The 21,075-nt window shown below is 37.9% G+C and overlaps 1 protein-coding gene across 1 annotated transcript in view; it reads right to left on the minus strand.

The window, feature by feature from the left end:
- Positions 1 to 21,075, minus strand: part of MACROD2 (mono-ADP ribosylhydrolase 2) — a 2,072,211-nt gene that overhangs the window by 1,316,553 nt on the left and 734,583 nt on the right. The window contains exon 5 of the mRNA XM_045980851.1: positions 10,867 to 10,983. Within this exon, the coding sequence (XP_045836807.1) occupies positions 10,867 to 10,983 (117 nt within the window). The remainder of the gene's footprint in view (positions 1 to 10,866; positions 10,984 to 21,075) is intronic.

The raw sequence follows: 21,075 nt of genomic DNA on the forward strand, positions 1-21,075 counted from the left end.
AACTGTACTCTAAATACAATCCAGACACAATTTGAAAGAAAATTTGCAAAAAATACAGTTAAGGTTGCCTCTGGTGATATTCACTAAGCAGAATAAATATAGAGGAGGAATAAATCTTTCCTCAAAATGTCACAGGTAGGAAAAGGAAAGCTTCAGAAGGCCGTAGGAAATTATAGGGATTTCACAAATAGCGTGTGATTAGAAATGGAGCAAACTCTAGGTGGTTCTAACAAATGAACGAGCTAATGGGAAACACACCACCTGGTAGAGCAAACAGATTTAGAAGGGCACTGCCACAAACGTAAATAGGAGGCTACTTCTGCTTCACTCAGCTTACAGCTTCCACACAGTAGAAAGGCTGAATTAATTTTCCCCCTCAAAACTAAAATGGCAATTCCTAACAACAAAGAGCATGTGAGTAACAAGTAACAAACACACATACACAGTTGTGTGTTTGGGTTTGTGTTGTTTTCTCCCAATCCTTCTTTACTGAGCTAAATTTGGGTTCTCCTTGCCTCTAATCTATCAATCTCTCTCTCTCTCTCTCTCTCTCTCTCTCTCTATATATATATATATATATATGTATTTAACATATACTAAATTTAAAATACAAATATTTCTTGTAAAAACGACAAGTTTCTATTCATAACAGTTTTCTGAAAAACTGATTATACATATATACATATATGCATATACACACACTGCCTGCGAGAGAGGTATGGTAAGGAGTATGGTTGCATTTTTTATTTTAAAATCACTGATTTTCACATTACCCCAAATTCTTTTTGCTTTGACCTTGCATGTCACCTTACCTGTCCCTGCAGGTCATGTGCTAGCAAAATAGACACCAACCATTCTGGGAATGGGCTCCTTATCTTGCTAAATGAACTTCATGGCCATAGCTGCTGTATTAGTTGCCTATTGCTATGTAACAAATACTCCAAACTTAAAATCATAAATATTTGTTATCACACAGGTTTTCAGGACCAGAACTTGAGAGTGGCTTCACTGGGTGGTTTTGGCTTCATGGTTTCCAAGCTGTTGCAGTCAAGTTCGAGTATCAGAATATCAGAAAGCTTGACTGGGTCTGGAAGGTGTCTGTCTCCCAAGCACATTAGTGACTGTTGACGATCTCAGAGGATCCCCTTCCAAGCTGACTCACACTGTTACGGGAAGACCTCAGTTCTTGCCTTAGGAGTCTCTTCAGAGCTGTCTGAGTTCTCTCATAACATGGTAGCAGGTTTTCTTCTCCTCAGAGCAGCTTTGTAACAAGCAAGCTGACTTCACCCAGAGAGAGTATGTAGTCAATTGAATGGTGACTCCAGAATGATATCTCCATGACCTAAGCCCCAGAATCTGAATGTGCACTTATTTGGAAAGAGGATCTTTGAGGATATAATTAAGTTAAGGATCTTAAGACCTTGAGATCGTTCTGGAATAGGGAAGGCCTAATGACAAGTGTCCTCATAGGAGAAGAAAAAAAGACAGAGAATAGGGAAGATGGCCATGTGAAAATGGAGGCAAAGATTAGAATTATATTGCTATAATCCAAGAAATACCTGGAGCCACCAGAAGCTGGAAAAGGCAAGGATGGATTTCCCCTTAGAGTCCCCAGAAGGAGTAGAGTCCTCCAACTCCCTGACTCCAGACCTCTGGCTGCCAGAATTATGAGAGAATGAAGTGCTATTTTAAGCCATCAAATTTGTGGTATTTTGTTATGGCAGCCCTGGGAAACAGAGTGATTTGAGAGAGAGAAAGAGTTAAAGATGGAAGCCATAGTCTTTTTGTAACCTAATCTCAGTAATTCCTATTATTCTGATATATTCTATTCACTAGAAAGGAGTCATTTAGTTCAGGCCACATACAAGGGGAGGGGAATTAAACTCTACCTCTCCAGGGGAGGTATACCAAAGAACTCGTGGATGTATCTTTAAAACCAATAAAGTTCTTTCTCAAAATGACTTTTGAAGCTCTTCCCTTTCATCTGAGAACAAGATACCAGGAGGAAGCTGGAGCAAATGTCTGTCTGAATCTTGAGGATGGTATGGGATTATTTTTTCTTAATTCCTATCTATCTATCTTAATTCCTATTACTGTGAGTCAGGAAACCCAGTCTTGGCTCTTGGCTCTTCTAGTCTTGGCTCTGTCCTTTATCACATGGTAAATAAAAAATAAAAATTAAATAATCTTTCTGGGCCTTAGTTTCGTTAACTGTAAAATTAGGAGGTCAGATAAGATCATCATTAAAATCCCTGTCAACTTCAGCAGCTGCGGCAGCAGCAGCATTATCTCTATTAGCTCCAAAAGGAAGACAATTAAGATTATACATATATCAGAACTGAAATATAATATCCATACAAAGAAAGAACAGTTGAAAAAGTCAGAGACTAGCTTGTTTTAGATATCAGGCAAGGTAAATTTTTTTTAACCCTACAATAAAGTACTTTCACTTTGCCAGCAATAAATTTCTCCTAGATAGCTTATGACTGTCAGCTTCATTACTCTCTGAGGGGTGGCGTTCCCCTGCCACCATAGGAGAAGTAGCTCTTTCCCTCTACTCTCCACTCTGTTGCCACTCTTTATTTTCCTCATATCCCTTGCCATGATCTGAGGTACTCTGCTCTTACGTGAATGTGTTTATTATCTGCCTCTCTGTGCCAGGAACCTAAGATCTTAAGAGTACTCGAACCTGGGGCGCCTGGGTGGCTCAGTGGGTTGGGCCGCTGCCTTCGGCTCGGGTCGTGATCTCGGGGTCCTGGGATCGAGTCCCGCGTCGGGCTCTCTGCTCGGCGGCGAGCCTGCTTCCCTCTCTCTCTCTCTGCCTGCCTCTCTGTCTACTTGTGATCTTTCTCTGTCAAATAAATAAAATCTAAAAAAAAAAAAAAAAAAAAAAAAAGAGTACTCGAACCTTGGGTTTTTCACTATAGTTTTCTACATTCCAGAAGAGCACTCTAACTCCAAGTAGGTACTCAGAAAACATTGACTGAATAAGTAAATGAGGTATGCTAAGCATTTTACAAGTAATAATGGAACCATACACCTATATTATGTCTCACCCTGATGAAAAGTGGTTCTGCATCTTTACAAATTCACCCAAGGTAGATACGACTGTCCCCAGATTATTACAGATGAAGAAACTTAGGCTCAGAGGTTGAGGGACTTTCCCAAACAATTAAAATATCCTGGAATTAAGACCTCTCTTCAGACTTTCTACCTTAATGTTTAGCATTCTCGACCCAAAATCCATCTTTAATTCTACAGGGAAGAACTTGGTTTCTTCAATGTTTTCAATCGGAACTACTTCTAATCAAGCCATAATGTAGTCTAATATTTAGTATTTGGGTTTTATAATTAATTGCAAGTATAATTAATAAATTTTCAAACTGCTAGATGTTGCCCACTTTTTAATCAAATCATATTGGTTAGTAATAGCTCAAGAAACATCTTAGCAATGGGGGGAAATCTTCATTTAACTCAGCATTCACTATTTATTTCAATAAATGTATTCTGCAATTCCTGCACATTAACTACTGTGGCTCTGAGATTAACCTTTCCTGTTTGCTTGTGCCTGACCTCAAATTACTCAAAGCAATTCTGATGGCTTTAATTTATGAGAACACCTTCAAATACTCATCTTTTAAATCCTGAAAATGATTATCCCTGCACAACAGTGGCTCTCTTTTTAATCTTAGCTGATAACTCTGATTAAACACATCCAAAGGCTGATTACCCCCACTGCGGTTAATGCTGGTGTGACAGCTAACTACTTATTTCACAGCAAGAATTGCCTTCGAGAGCCCATTTACATTATTACCCAGAATTGATTTACACTGTTATTTCCTATTGATCACATAGGCAAAAGAAGGTATAGATAGTGTCCTCTGAAGGCCTGCTAAGATCTCAAATAACTCAAGCCAAGCACAAGCACTTATTCTATGCTCAGCTAATAATACAACAATGTAAACACTAGCTGCTTGCAAGATACCGTTATTTTCAGAAGACAGCATTTACTATTAGAGTCTTTAGTTATTTCATCCCAAAGCCACTTGGAGATGGAATCTATGTTATCACAATGGGAAAAAAAAAAAAAAAGGCAGGGGGGAGAGAAAATGAAAGAAAGTAATCAAAGTGTAGATTATCTGGGTGCCATGTGGACAAGTTAAGCAAACTCTGCTCCTCCTGTGCTTTCTTGCCCTGCAAGAGTCTGAACAAGCAGCATGACCGGTGACAGGTAAATGGAGATGCTGGGGTGGTAGCAGTACTAGCCCTGCATATTTCTGGAATCTCATAGTCCTATCTTTTTTTTTTTTTTTTTTAATAGTCCTATCTTGAATGTCTTCCTGGTTGGTTTCCTGCAGTGGCCACTATGACTATCACAAAGAGGATGCCTTCATTAATTCCTCCAGTAAATATGTATCAAAAGCCATGAGCTTGGTTCTGGATACTACGTCAGATACTAAGGATACTGGGGGTGAATGAGACTGATAGGACTTCTTTCTCCTTAAACTGTTACTCTTTTTGAGAAGGCAGGCAATAAATAAGGAAGCAGATATTCATGGTGAACAAGCCACAAAGGAAAAGAGCATGTCTGAGTTCTTGTCAAAGAAAGCCCTAATTTGCAACCCAAAAGGATGTTTATGTTGTGTAGCAAAACAGGACTAGGGTAAGGGAATGAAAAGGCAAGCGTTCTGGTCAGGGTCCTTCCACTGTCTAGGTCAGTGATTGCTCAAGCTTGAGCTTGCATAGAATTCACTGGGAGAGTGCAAAGGGATCTGCATCTCTGACAAATCCCCAGGTGCTCCGAGGACTGCATTTTGAGAACCACTACTCTGGGTTTTACAATCTTTCCACCCTTTTCACTTCCACATTCATCATAAGGATCGCTAAGGAGATAAAATGTATAAAACTGCTTAATATAAATGAAAGAGGTGGTAATTATGAAGAAATAGATTCAAATAGTAATTAAATGCCAAAAGCACTTAAGGAAAATGAGCCAATCAGAGTTGGTTTTAGGAGGAACAACCCCACGTCTCTCTTCAGGAAGGAAGATGGTTTTATGTTCTTCAAAAGCCATTTTTTTCTCTTTGTGTAATGTAAGTCATTTAATTATGGAAGGAGCTCATGAGGGCCCTCAGATCTCCATCAAAGCCTGACAGAGTCATATTCTTGACAGCATGCCCACTCCACTGCCTTCACAATCAGACACCTGCTGGTGGAGCCCATGATGGCTGAAATCAGGTCACACATTGCAAAGAACTAACTCAGAACCATCTTATGAGTTACCTACTCTAGAAACTGAATTTACTCAGGACTACAGGCTCCCTTTCAGCATATTAGCTACCACCACTGGAGGGAGGAAGCAAGGAATAAGGATTTATTGCCTCAGACTTTAGTGGTTTGAATTAACTCTCCCTTCAGAGACTTGACTTATTCACTTTCCAGTTCTGACCCTACTGAGAAAAATGACCATTTTTTTTTTCAAGGTTTTTTTTTTCAAGGTGGCCTTATAATTTGAAAGATTTAAAAGGCTTCAGATCATCCTCCCAAGGTGACGTTCTATTGGGGCAATGGAAGCAAGAGTTGTCACAAGAAATGGACGGCAGGTATTTTAGTCCCACTTTTGTCAGTAGGGATCTAAATCACATATGTTCAATAAAATTCAATAAATATTTAACCTCTCTGAACCTCAGCTTCCTCCTTTATTAAAAAAAAAAAAAAAAGCGGAGGGGGGGGACTGCCAAAGACCAGGAATTGGCAAAATCTTTCCATAAGGGCCTGATAGTAAATGTTCCAGGCTTTCTAGTCCTACATTTCCTGTTGCAGCTACTAGACTCTGTCCCATGAAAGCAGTTATAGACAATATGCAAACAGATGCTGTATTCTAATAAAATTTTATTTATAAAAAACAGGCATCAGACCTTGGCCAACTATAGACTGCCATAGACTCTCGCCCTAACCAGGTGACACTGAGTTACCTGCCATGCTCCTAACATGGACATGGTTTGTTACTGGGAGCAACAAATTTAACCCCTCTGTATCTGAATATTCATTTGTGTTGAAAGAAAATACCATGACTTGTCATATCACTTCCTTGTAGCAATTTCAAAAAGGACTGATGAGCTAATGTTTCAAAGTACTATGATTTCTCGAGGAAGGGCACAGGAGAAATATTAATTATTATCAACTCTACCTTTTAAGCTACTATCATCTGATTATTATTGTACCTACAAATAGAATGAGGATTCTGATTCATAATCATTCTATGATGTTCAAACATGCTGTACTATGGTCTCTTGTCCTATTGTCTCCTTTCAAATGATTAACAAAAACCTGTGAGTTGGATGCTAATATTACTCTTTGATATCTTCCAAAGATTATATGGAAAGAATAAAAGAAAAAAATCCCACCATTTTATATATAGATTTTAATATTTTTCCACTTATCATTCATGATTATTCAACCTTAATGCCTAAAAATGGAGCATTCTCAAGAAATAGAAGAGACATCCAAGCTATCCCAAAAATCATTAAATAAAGTTGATATGGTTTCTTTATTTCTATTTGGTCCACTCTGAGGAGAAGCACCACTAAAAGTAAATTCCTTAAACAAGAGATTTTCGAATTAGACGTATGTTAAAATACGCTTTAAAAACCCAAGGGATAATTAACACTAATTTCATCATTTCTCAGGAATATTAATATAAATTGTCTTTTACATCTTGCCCATCACCAATTATCAACCAATCTTCCACCTTTAACAAGTAATTCCATTCAGCAGATGTTTCTCTAGTACCCATTATATACAAGGAGCTGATAGAAAGGTGGAAAGCTTGTATGTATAACAATAAAAAGTAGTGAAAAGTGCCCTCAGCATGTTAACAAGCTGTATTTATGAGTTTGAAGGAAAAAGAAAGTGCTTTTAGCTAAGTTGATATGGAAGACTTTTTTCATGACAGAAGTGATATTTGAGTTGAGTCCAAAAGACAGGAAAGGAGCAAAGAGCTTTCCAGATGGCCCCAAATACAGACCCTGTGTACAGGCAAACCAGTGTGAGCAATTCAGATCATGTAAAAGCTTGTTAGTTCAGGATATGGCAGTAAATCATGGAAGGCCAAAGGTAATCAGGCTAACAAGTCTGTGTTTAAAGAAAGATCCATCCAAGGATCTTGAGAGGAGTAGAGTTAGGTTTTTACCCATTCACTTAACAGATTTTGAGTCCCTATTATGTGCCAAACATTTCTCTAACCTGTATGGACACAGCAATAAATGAAAAAGATGCAGAAAAAAAAAATCTCTGCCTTCATTTTCATAGGGGGAAACAGACAAAAAACAAAATCAATAAATAAATGGTACCACATATTTGAAGGTTAAATACTATAGATAATCAGTTACAAATAAAGCAGAAAAACAATTATAAACAGGTTGGTTAGGGCAATACTGGAGGTTATATTTGAGCAAGGGTTTGAAGTAGGTGAGGGAGCAAGCCAGGTAGATATGTAAAAGAAGAGAATTCCAGACAGAAGGAACTCTAATGCAAATGCACTGCAGATCAGCAAAGTAACCTGTGTGAGCAAGGAAGAGGACAGAGGGAGATGATGTCCGAGATGTAAGGAGGGCCACAGCACTTAGAGTCTTATAGACATTATGAGGACTCTGGACTTAGGAACATTAACCTACCAGCACTGAGAAAAATGCATTGCAGGAGAGAAAGAATTAGTAGAAGAAACATTTGCAAAGCTATTTTCATGGTGAAAAGTTCTGAAACTATTCATTTCATCATTCATTCATCCACATTAATTCAGCACATATGCAGGAAACACTATACTAGATATTGACAGTAAAACTGTGACTCCTGGAATAAACTTCTGCCACATGAAGTTGGCCCTCTGGTAGAATGATGACAGCATGAATAGAAAGGTTCTACATGTTGATAAGCTTCTAAAACACTATAGAAATCTAAATTTTATTATGAGCCTAATATTGTAAAAGAGAATGTCCCAAAAGGTCCAACTGTATAATCAGTCCTTAGTCTACCTCTTAAGTCATTTCTTAGCAATCTCTTTTAATGAAATATTTGCCAATATTCTGTCCACTCTTACAATTGCTTTTGAAAAGAATGATTGGATATTCTACATCAAAAGAAATAAAAACATCCAAACAATGAAGAATAAACTAAATCTGAGGCTTATCTTTCCCCAACTTACGATGAGTCACAGAATATAGACTACAAACATGATTAATTCAAACACAAGCATTTATGAACAGATTAATTTGGCAGCATATAAGAAGCAAAGACCAGTCCAAAATTACCAAGTTTGTCTGTAACCTAGACAATAGCGTTTTCCAAACAAATTGCTGATGCATGAAGATATTATCATTGGTGGCTGGATGACTGGCTTTAGTACCCCATAATGATAAACCTGCTGTCACAGAGGACAGATAGGAACTAGTTTCTGCTGTCAAACTGTCATGGAATTATTAAATATAGAGGGGGAAAATGACCCAAACAGTATGTAATGAGCTCCCTTTCATTCTCTCTCTACAAAAGCACATCTGTGGATTGTTAATGACTCTGAAATGGATGAACCAAATTGATGAGAAAGAAAAACATCTTTCAGAGACAGGAAAAGGGAAAATCAACACACACACACAATGTTTATAAAATATAATTTAAAATATAAAGGCTTGTGAAAGTACTGTGGAAAACTATAAAGTGTCATACAGATGTAAGCTATTATTACTCATTGCTTGATTGCCTTCCTTGGTTTTCTTTGTTTCTAATATAGATCACTAATCTTTTAAAATATAGAGAAATACTAAGACTTATTCACAAGTCGTCCATGTGTGTGACTTTCAGGAGGTGGCACTGCCATCCCAAGTCCAGTCCCTCTGTGGTGCTGGATGATTTTCTAATTCGACGCGCCCTGTGGGCTGTGCACGGTGACCTGAATGTTTTTAAGGCTCTCATTATTCAGTTCACACAGATTCCGTACCAAGTCCTGTGGATGGACTTTCATTAACGAGAGTCCCTGGGCCACAAAGACTCAGTTGGCCTGCAAGGGTGCCCATAACGCCACATCTTAGCTCAGAGATAGGACTCAAACATGAAACAACTCAAGCACAGGTCTTGTGTCATGATCTGCGTACCTCCCTCAAGAACCCTGAATTAAGCTGGACAACTTGGAGGGATGTCGTACAGGAGCAAGAACATTAGACAGAATCATTGTGGCATCAACCCACACACGAAAGCCACCATTTCATTTGGTCATATTTGGTAATACTGAGGTTATCTGTCTTCGAAAATCTTAGAGTTAAAGAACTTTTTATTTGTGCTTTAATACATGAGAAAGAAAATAGTAAAGCAGTAGGAAACCAGGCCTTATTTCATAGTTTAATTGAAGGACAGACACAAGTCTGAAAGTAATCAATAATCTGCTTGTTCTCAGGGTGGTATCAGTTAGCTATGTCACAAAGGTAGCATGGTGTTAAAAAGAAAAAAATGACCAATATTTGTAAACATAGAGACATATAATCCTGGAAAGGGAAATCACCTTTAATACTCAGGTTTTCTGACTCAAAGGGCAACTGTTTGAAACACCACTGTACACAAAGGACTTTATTTGACATAAATACACATTTCAAGTGGCAGTGAGGGGCCTTTTGGCACGTGATTTGACTCTTTCACACAAGGTAAAAATGCTAAGGAAGAAAAAATAGTGAGAAGTCCTGAAGGAGAAATTAAATGGTAGATAAGTTGATATACATTCACTAGAACCCACTGTGAGAAATATAGAAGGCAGTATTATAATGTTTATAAAGAAAAATATCATTTTAATATATGACATTTACTACGAAACCTCAGACTTAAACGTTCTCTAAAGTAATCTTTAAAATATAACACACGATCTCTCCACTTGCACATACCCATAAGAAATTCATTCTTACATAACCTGTCTATACAGAGCCCAACAAGCATCTTACAGATTGTGTTATTATTTTTTATTCACATTTTCTCCACTGCAAAAAAAAAAAAAAGGAAAAACAAAAACTCACTTCACTCTTACAGAAAATGTATTCACAGGCCCAGGCAGTATCATAAGAAGCAGAAGAATAGAATAAACAACTAATTGGTGTCCCAATTTCCAGATCAATGAACACCTTAACAGTGCAATGAAACCCTTTACCTCCACCTGCCAAGCCCTGAAGATTATGTGATTAAAACAATCCATGCCTTTAACCAGCTTCTCTCTCAGTATTTTTATTCCATACCACCCCCACTCAGCTGGCTAAATGACTAGGTAACAAGGTCAATCAAATGCAATACTTCTCTCTATTCAAATATAATGGAAATTTTGACCATTCTACATTCAAAGAGCAAATACATTCTCACACTGACAACCACATTCCATTGGCTTTTCCTGAAAGCAAAGTGTGACAGATGCCTTGGCTGTAATTGCCAATCAGCCTTTACATGGCAGCTGAAAACACAATACATCACTTTGATCTCCTTTGCTCTAAACACATCCACAATCAAGAACCCTGAACAAGGAATAAGAAATTGGCATCATTTCCAAAAGCTGTCACTCCACAGCACTTAAATACTATAATGTATATTTTGCTCAGATTTTTATTTCTCTGTTTCAGAAACACTCTGTCGAAGACCTGAACAAAAATCACCTACACTCCAAATATATTTGAAGAACTATTTGGAACACACACTCTATTACCAAGTACAAAATCCGAATATAAGCACATTTAATTAAATATCGCCACTACCATTTCCTTTTCCAGTTACACACTTGAGGGATAAAACCATATAAGCGTGCTCAGTGGATAAGGAAACAGTGTTCACAAGAATTGTACTCACATTTTGCAGGCAGGTCATAGCCACATGTGATTTTTGCATGTCCAGTTTCACAGCCATTCAGGTTACGACATTCAGCCAGTAAACAGGGGCCAGCTGCTCTGTGAATGCAGCCATCCACTAGAAGAGAGAGAGAAGAAGTTAGCTCATTTTTGTCCTTTTGGAAGGAAATGTAAAACCAGAAACGGGACGAGAAAAAGAACTCAATTTGTTTGTCTTGAAAATCACCGTAGTCTCAAGGAAGAAAACCCATGATGTCCAATCCTTTAAACACTGTTGTGTGTGTGTGTGTGTATTGAGCAGAGGTAGAAGGGTTACAGAAGTCATGTAGTGTGCTGGTAAACATTAAACAACAGTATGTCTTGGGATGGGGAATCCCTGATTTGCTGCCTTTTCCACTCTCAATTGTGTAAATATCCTCACTATGTCCAATTTCAAACTATTAACTTGAGGTCACTGAACACACGGTGCAAAAGAAATGCTAACAGTTCTGTCTCCCAAGATGGTAAGCATTGCCTCTAACATATCACAGGTTATAGAAGGGAAAGGTCAAGAAGAAAGTGAGAATAGCACTCTAAAACACCCGTACTCACTCTAAAACTGAGAGTAGAATTAAAGTCATTAAAAAAGAGCCGCACCTCAGAGCTTCCCCTCCCCCCAACTGCAGGACACAAACGCAGCTTGGGTCTTAGTAAATTCCCATAAAACCACCTCACTCATCTGACAGTGACTAAGCCAAGAACTTCAGCTGTTCCTGCCCTCACTCCCCTACATGAACAACTTCCTGCCTTTCACCAGTCTGAAGTCCCTTCAGTCCTCTGGCCTCTCATTCTTCCCCTTCACATCTGGCTTACACAGTGAGACTCGCCTTTTGAAAGCACAAATCTGATGCTGTTGGAAATTAAAACTTCATATGTCTGGATGGGGCGGGTGTGAGTGCACAATGGAAGGCTCAAAGATCATATGCACTTACATAAGAAATTGAAAACTTGGGTTCTTAGTTGTTGTTGAATGGGCCCCTTGGACTGAAAGGAAATGCAAGATTGCTAAATGAAGGGTAAAGAGACAAAAAGGGGGAGAGTAAGAGTTAGCTGGGACGTGAAAATAAAGCAGGATATTAGAGGTCAGAAGATGTCCCCCTCTCTCCACTGTCCACAACAACATGTAATTGACCCAGAGAATCTTCAACGTTCCGATCCTCATTCTTTCACTGTTCAGTCAGACACATACTCACACATACACTTTTTCTCTTCCAAAAAAACCTTAATGAATTTTGTTCAAACTTTTTCACATAGCAATTCTACTTTAAAAAAAAAATTATTCTATGGAATAATTAACACAAGTGCAAAAGCTATAACTCCAAGAATGTCAGAGTTGTTTATAATAGGGGAAACTTGGAACTTCTCAGAGGGGAAGTTAGATAAATCAAAATCCATCAATGCAATACTATTATGCAGCTGCTAAAAAGAATGGGCTAACTCTATATGCAACTAGTCCTAAACATGAAAAGATTTTGAAGGGAAATGTCAGGTTTAGAAGAGTATATAAATCATATAGTCACAATTTTGCTTACAAAGTTATACACACACAATTATACACAGATACACATGCATACATACACACACATATGTGCACCCCAAAAATATACTAAAATATAAAAAGTGATCTTGAGATGGGAAACAGAAGGTGAGACTCTTAGGAAAAAAATCAGGTCCTAATTTATGTTTGAATTTTTTTTATAAGAGCTTCAAGAGAAGTATTTTGTTTTATTTTATTTTATTTTACGAGAGAAGTATTTTAAATTGAACATTTTTTTTTCTTGGCAAAGAGAATTAGTTACTTAGTTTGAAATGGATGATTAAAATAGGATTTACTAGTGTATTTAATGATATGCTGTCAAATATTGTCTGCCTTATTTAGATTGCAGGATAATGCAACTTATAGATATCTAATTCTCAAAATCTTCATGTTATACCAGCATTCATGACTGCATTAGAGCACTGAAAAGGTGGCTGAAAAGCTATTTAATAATAATGACTTCAGCTTAAATTTATTGAAGGCATCTATATGCCAGCCACCATACTCAGGACAACTCTACCAGCAGACTCTAATTTTATCATTTTCATGTTAGAGAAGCTTAGAAGATGTTAGTAACCTACCAATGTTCACAAAATATTGGCAATGTGATTCAAAACCTTAGGTTTGTCTGATAGAGCAACCATACTGTGACCCACTATAATTCACTGCCTTCAGGACCAGAATCCAGGTCATCTTACCTCAATCCCTGCATGTGGCATGTTGAAGCACCATATTACATGGCCTTTCAGTTCCCATCAATTCTATTATGAGTTGTAATGGTCATACCATCAGGCAGAGATTTCAAATGTGCAGTTTTGATGAGTATATAAAGGTATATACTCATGTATACTCATGTAACCACGATACCAATAAAGACGCAAAATGTTTCCAACAACCCAAAAAGTTCTCTTGTGCCCTTTCTATCCAATTTCCCTTCTTGCCCCACAAAGAGAACGCCTTTTCTGATTTAGATGAACCTCGCTAAATTTTGCCCATTATATAATGTCAAACTTCATATAAGAGATGGAAGGTGGAGGTTTGCTTCTTTTATTCAGCTTATTTTTGAGATTCATCTGTACTGTTGCATGCAGTAGTACTTCATTCCCCTTGATCCCCAAGTACTACTCGACAGTTGAAAGCACCATAATTTCCTTGTCCATTCATCTATAAATATTTACAGTTTTTAGCTATTGTGAATAAATCTGCATACTTTATAATTCCTTTTGTAACTATATATTTTTATTCCCATTGGAAAATAACTATTAATAAAATTGCTGGGTCAGTATATATTCTACTTTATAATGAACTAATATGCAGTTTTCCTAAATGATTATACCAGTATACATGTAGACCCAGCAAAGTCTGAGAGTTCAAGATTTTTTTTAAGATTTTACTTATGTATTGGGGCGCCTGGGTGGCTCAGTGGGTTAAGCCGCTGCCTTCGGCTCAGGTCCTGGGATCGAGTCCCACATCGGGCTCTCTGCTCAGCAGGGAGCCTGCTTCCCTCTCTCTCTCTCTCTCTCTGCCTGCCTCTCTATCTACTTGTGATCTCTCTCTGTCAAATAAATAAATAAAATATTAAAAAAAAATAAGATTTTACCTATGTATTTGACAGACAGAGATCACAAGTAGGCAGAGCAGCAGGCAGAGAGAGAGGGGGAAGCAGGGTTCCTACTGAGCAGAGATCCCGATGTGCAGCTTGATTCCAGGACCCTGAGATCATGACCTGAGCCCAAGGCAGAGGCTTAAGCCACTGAGCCACCCAGGTGCCCCAAGAGTTCAAGTTTTGACAATACTTTGGTGTTGTCAGCCTTTTTAATTTTGGCAATTCTAATGGATATAAAGGGGTATTCTCATTGTGATTTCAGTTTGCATTTCCCTGATGATTAGTGATGTTAAATATCTTGCCAAGTGCTTCTTGGTCATTCATATATATTCTTTTTGGAAGTGTCTGCTCATGTCTTTTGCTAATTTTTATTGTCTTTTTATTACTGAGTTGTGTTAAATCCGCTATTAGTTCCATCCAATTTTTCTTTTTAATTTCAGAGGTTTATTTTTTAGATCTTGATATTTCCCCTTGGTTGTTTTTCTTACAGTTTTTCTCCCTGATTTTTCCCATCTCCTCACCCACCTTTTCATGTAAATGCTTTCGCAGATTCTGCATAGTGATTTTAACATCCTGTCTGATAACTCCAGTGTCTATGTCATCTATGAGTTTGTTTGTATTGACTGATTTTTCCCATGACTCTGGGTCACATTTTCTTGTTCCTTTGCATGTCCAGAATTACTGATGGCATATAAACACTGTGAATATATTGTAAAGATTTTAAATTATATCATCTTCTTCCATATAGCATTGAAGATTGCTCTGGTAAGCAGATTACTGCCAGGTAACACGGAGGTGTAAGTTTAGGCTTTGTTAAGGCAGGTTTATTCCAGTTTTTTCCCTTACTCCTAGGAGATGGTCTTCACTCCCAAAGAATGAACCTTCCAGAGTTTCAGTGGAAAGCTCAGGTGTTTCTCAATTCCCTCTAACTCAGGGGAACTAGAACTCTAAACTCTATATCCCTGAAGTGAGAAACTGAATGTTCTGCTCAGTTCTTTCATCCTTCTAGTTCTCATTTTCTTCCTGGGCTCCTCGGATTCTTTATCTGTACATGTACAGTTTAAGGCTCTGCCAAAGATCACAGGTATTCATTTACAGATTTCAGGGCTCCCTCCCCTGTGACTCTCTCCCTTCAGGAATCTTAATCTCAATTCCTAGTAGTTCTGACAACCTTGAATTCAGTCCTTTGATTCCTAAAGCCAGGAAATCTATTGTTTTTTCCTTTGAGCCCTATCAGCCACTTCCCATGTGGAGCATAGAGGGACCCTGGGGTCAAAGCCATTTAAATGTGGATCTCACCCAGTGTGGTTTTCTTCTTTCCAAGGTAGAATCTTGTTTGGTTTCAGCTTGCTTTTAGTTGCTCTCTAGTGCCTATAAACACTTTCGGTCATTGCTTTTATATTTTTGTCAAGAATTTTAAATTACTATTGGTAGGAAGTCTACTCTGATACAAGCTAATCTGTCATTATCAGAAGCTGGAAGTATACACTGCATTTTCTATTGGCTAAAACATGATATCATATTATTTTAGAGCTATATGTGGCCTTTGGAAAAAGTATATGGGAGAAAAAAGGAAATGGTATTATCTGTATCAATCTGTACTTGGGAGTGGGTTGTTTTGTCTTTGAAAGACAAAAAATAAATAATGTCTCTATACGTAAAAACTCAGTATGAGATCTTAAAATTCTCTAACTTATTGTCAATTCTTTTGCTAGACTTATTTTTCCTAAAATGCAAATCTGATTTCATCACTTCCATACTAAAGTAATGTTTGTTATTTCCCATATCTTATATTATAAAACCCTTAACTATAAATTATGGTCTTTTAGACACTTCACAAATGTGGTTCCAACTTAACCTCCCAACCTCAATTCATCCCACTCTCACTCCCTTGGCATCATGTAATCTGACACATCTAAATCCTTACCATTCCGTAAACACAACCGACTTCCTTTGCAAAGTGTCAGAATATCCAGCTACCCCTCCCCTATTTCCTGCCTAGCAAGGTCGTGCTCATTGTTCAACTTCTAGTTGCAATGTTACCTCCTCTAAAAAGCCATTCACAACATTTAAGTCCACAATAATGTCTTTTTATGTTCCCACATTCTAGCATGTACCCTTATTTTCATACTTATAAATTGTTTTATAGCTATTATATAAACACAGCAGACTGGTTATATGCTAAAAAGTCTCTACTGCTTTAGTCATTCAGGGTACAGGAGGTGGCTTACTCTTTTTATATCCCTAGTTATGTTTTTTTTTTAAAGACTTCATTTATTTATTTGAGAGAGAGAGAGAAAAAGAGAGAACACAAGCAGGGGGAACAGCAGAGAGAGAGGGAGAAGCTTCCTGATGAGCAGGGAGCCCAAAATGGGGCTCCATTCCAGGCCCCTGGGATTACGACTTGAGCTGAACCGACTGAGCCTCCCAGGAGCCCCCATATCCCTAGTTATCTTAACAACTGACTTTTTGTAAGAACTGACTTTTGTAAGTTGAATTAAATGCAAGTAAATTTGGGACAAAAACTAGTGTAGTCTTTTTTTTTTTTTTTTAACTAATACTAAAGAAGCAATCAGGCTAGTTAAATCCAAAGAACCAGAAATGGAAAAGCAAAGTTAAATACAGAGTCACAATGTGGTCACAAATCTCGTGGCGAGCTTCCATATTAAAAGTGTTAACAATTCACTGAATCTGAAAATTTACCCATTTCCCTTGGCTCTGATGCAGCTTACCAGAAAATCTGCTCCCAGCCTCCCTTGTAGTGAGGTTATGTGAGGTCATGAGTTTGAGCTCTATTCAAAGGAGTATCAGTAAAAATGATGTAACTACTTCTGTGTCTAATCCCTAAAACTCGGGCACCTGGCCTTCCACATCATCTGCTGTTGTCTGCATGCATTCCTGCATGAAGACTCTAATTCCCCATGAGATGGTACAGCAACTAAACAGAAAATGCCTGAATCCCTAAATGACTGTGTGGAAACAGAGCTCCACCTCACCCCCACTTCCCATATTGGACTGTCAATCCAGGGATAGGCAAAAGTTTATTATGCAAAACCTCTGAGGTTTGGGGATGTTTGTTATAGTAGTTTGCCTTGGCTGATACTTTTACTTCAACTGTAAATACTCCAACGATAATTTTCATTCAGCTTGATTACTGTTTTTTAAACTTATATGCAAAACAATTTTTAGATTTTACCACTAGAATGAACATATTATCTTCACCAAGTTCATTTCCTTAAGTATGCCTTGGAGTTCTTAATCATGCTAGACACTGAGGACTCCGTGAACACCAAAGCCAGCCTGTTCTATTCATTCAAATAGTTGTTCCTCTCACTTTGTGATTGAAACCAGACTAATAGAAGATAAAGGCTGAGGACTGCCTAAAAAACTGTCTGTGGTATGATCAGCTAGGAATGGAATGAACACTGAGGTCACTCATAGACCTGCTCTACATTAGGGCTAAGAGGAGTCTGGCTGCAACTTCTTCCAAAAACCAGATTTTCTGCTGTACTGAAAAATCTGCCTTTACTATCCTGACACCAAGGCCAAAATGCTTGCAGGCAGATGGTTAACTAAGGCAAGGGCCTTTGACTCTTGGCATATTTCCTCCAGTTATCTAACAACATCTAAATCCAGAAGACTTCAGCCTATTAATTATGCTATCTTGGGTAGGTTTCCTTCCACCATAGCCTAGAGAATTTGACTGTCTCCGGATGGGGTAGATAGATGGGTTTCTGTTGTGCTTGAGGGGGGATTTTTTTTTTACTTTTATCCAGTAGTACCTTGGGGTGTAGAGTTTGAGTATGTTTTTACAGGATTGTCTTAACCCACTAATTTAAATAGCTAAAATAAAGACAAAAGAGTTGGGACATGAAACCACATCAATTTTTCAGACCTAAGATTTATTTTACCCCATACATTCCAACCTGCCTTTTTGGCCTTCCTCAGGTAAAGCTCCCCATTTTACATACAGATGAACAAGTTGATCCTGAAAATAGGGAAGAAAAAGCAAGCCACAAAGCACTGAACAGGAATCCTTCAGATACAGTGGACCGGTAATTCCTGCCTTTAACTGTAAGACCTAGCAAAAAAAAAAAAAAAAAAAAAAAGAACCAGGGAAGATTTCTAAATATGTCTTGAAAAATATTAAGCATATTATATAGCAAAATCCAGTTATTTTATAAATTGGCCCTATGAGTTCTCCTCTTTGTCTTACAAAGACAAATTTTTAAACAGTTTTTAACAAGGGGGATCTTGAAGTTCTTAGATCTGTACATATTCATTTAATCTTCTTTTGTAAATAAAAGACAGTAACTTAATCTAAAAGCAGCCACATGAATCACATTAGCCTGAAAAATAAGAGACTCTCTCATTGAATATATCTTTTAGAAGAAGCCCAAGAGAATACAAGAGTTCTTTCCAAATCAAATCAACATAAATTTATTAAACAAATACCTCACACAAAGCATTCCACAAGAAGCTGTGAAGAAATCAAATGATGGTAATAATATGTCACATCTTTTGAGGATTTACCATGTGCCTTCTGATATGTTAAGTGACTTGCAAGCTTTCCCTGTTTAAGAGACAGTGGTGCAAAGTGGGAAGGAGGATGGTTCTAGAGTCAAAAGGCAGAGGTTTGTACCCATTGCCACCATTTTAGCTCCCCATACCTTGATTTTTTTTCATCTGCAAAACAGGGGCCCTTATAGGACCTCTCTTCAAAATCATAAGGTTTTTGTGAGCAACTGAGTTATTATATTACATAACAAACATCTTGAATAATGCTTGGTATGTAGAAAGCATGTAGTAAATGTTGGTTATGTTATTACATTTAATCATCATAGATTTCTTGACAGGTAATCTCTATTAGGATGACTACTTAACTAAGATGTTTAGGAGTTAGTGCAAGATCACAAAGAAGCTAGGCTCAGAATCCAGGTTTGCTCGAACTTTATATTCTTAATCCTTACTCTCTTTTACTGCCATTCATACAAAGAAGTATAACCATGGTCCCTTTACTTGGGAGGCAAGTGAAGAGGACAGACAGGCTCAGAACCATGTTTTCACTGAAATAAAAAGTAATCAGCAATATATAGAATATCTTAGTTATGGAGACTGTATCTTTTTTTTTCTTTTTTTTAAGATTTTTTTTTTTTTATTTGACAGAGATCACAAGTAGGCAGAGAGGCAGGCAGAGAGAGAGGAGGAAGCAGGCTCCCCACTGAGCAGAGAGCCCGATGTGGGGGCCCGACCTGAGCCGAAGGCAGAGGCTTTAACCCACTGCGCCACCCAGACACCCAGAGAGTATATCTTTTAACAGACCAAAAAATTAGAGGAATAGGTCAGATGTTAATGTATTACTTTTTTTTTTTAATTTATTTATTTTTTTTTAAAGATTTTATTTATTTGACAGAGAGAGATCACAAGTAGGCAGAGAGGCAAGCAGAGAGAGTGAGAGGGAAGCAGGCTCCCCGCCGAGCAGAGAGCCCGATGCGGGACTCGATCCCAGGACCCCGAGATCACGACCCGAGCCGAAGGCAGTGGCCCAAACCACTGAGCCACCCAGGCGCCCCAATATATTACTTTTTATAAAGTCCTTTGACAAAATGACCACATATTTCACTCTCAAAACAATCTTGCAAAGTGATCTGGGCTTTATTACTTTTCCCATTTTATATAGCTGAAGATGCAAGAGTAAATGTCTAATGTCATCCACATGTTAAGCGGCAGATATGAATTCAAGTTTCATTGCTCTTGAAGACTGGCCAATATCACCTGGGAAGCTTGGGGGGGAAAAATGTGGATTCCTAGACCCAATCTCAAATCTAGAAAATCAGTATCCCTAGCAGTGGAGCCCCAGAATATGCATTTCATAATCTCAACAGAGAGCATGGAAGCCCATTACCAACAGAGCACTTTGAAAATCACTCCTCTATACTACCTTGTTTCCTCTGACAAACCTCCAAGGAGTGGTGAGTAGTTAGGCCTGTGGCAAGTGATCTGAGAATTCACTGGATGCACCAAGTCACAAGTCATGGCTCTACCAAATCAGAAGATCCTCTTTAAATTTAACTAGAGCTATATTCCCCCATGAGTCCTAATCAAATATTGATAGAATCCCTGCCCTTATCTGTTTGCTATTAGAGCAGGCAATATTAACTGGAACTAGAACTGAACTCCAGCAGCAAGTGGATTTTAATTAAATGCTGTTTCACTCAAAGATATATAGAGTAGTCATGAAATACCTCAGGCATAAAGAGGTCTTTGGTGTATGGTCTCCAAAGTAAGATCACAAGACATCCATATAGGAGATGTAAGAATATATTTAAACTTCTCTTGATATTTATATTTTTTATCTAAAAAGATAAGAATTAAGCTCAAGTTTACTAATATTTAACACACAGATTGACAATAAGCACCTCTATATAATTTAAAAGTATACACACACAATTTAAGTGTGCATGCTCAAAAAATTTTTGTTGAGAAATGTATACAATTTTAAAAAATTAAAGTCGGGACGCCTGGGTGGCTCAGCTGGTTAAGTGGCTGCCTTCAGCTCAGGTCATGATCCCAGCATCCTGGGATCAAGTCCCACATCAGGCTCCTTGCTCAGCAGGGAGCCTGCTTCTTCCTCTGCCTCTGCCTGCCACTCTGTCTGCCTGTGCTCACTCTCTCTAATAAAAAAAAAAAATTAATTAATTAATTAAATTAAATTAAAGTCAACAGACCAAGTGATCAACAGAGCTTTAGAATCAAACTTCCAGACTCTATCACTTAGAGTTTCTACATCTACATAATGAGTATAATATTAGTATCTACCTCTAAGTTTCTCATTCTAATTCAATGAGATAATATTTGTGCAATGCTTAGTTTGGGCAGTCCCTGTATCTGTGCTCAAAGAACGTTACTGTGGTAGATACTTCTATCAGTGCAATTGCTGCATAGAAAATTGCAACAATTATTCCCATCTTTGCATCCATGTTCTTGGAAACCTGACTCTACAGCTCTTTCCATCACTTCTTCATTCC

The sequence above is a fragment of the Meles meles genome, chromosome 16 (assembly GCF_922984935.1).
Source record: "Meles meles chromosome 16, mMelMel3.1 paternal haplotype, whole genome shotgun sequence".
Lineage (NCBI taxonomy): Eukaryota > Metazoa > Chordata > Mammalia > Carnivora > Mustelidae > Meles > Meles meles.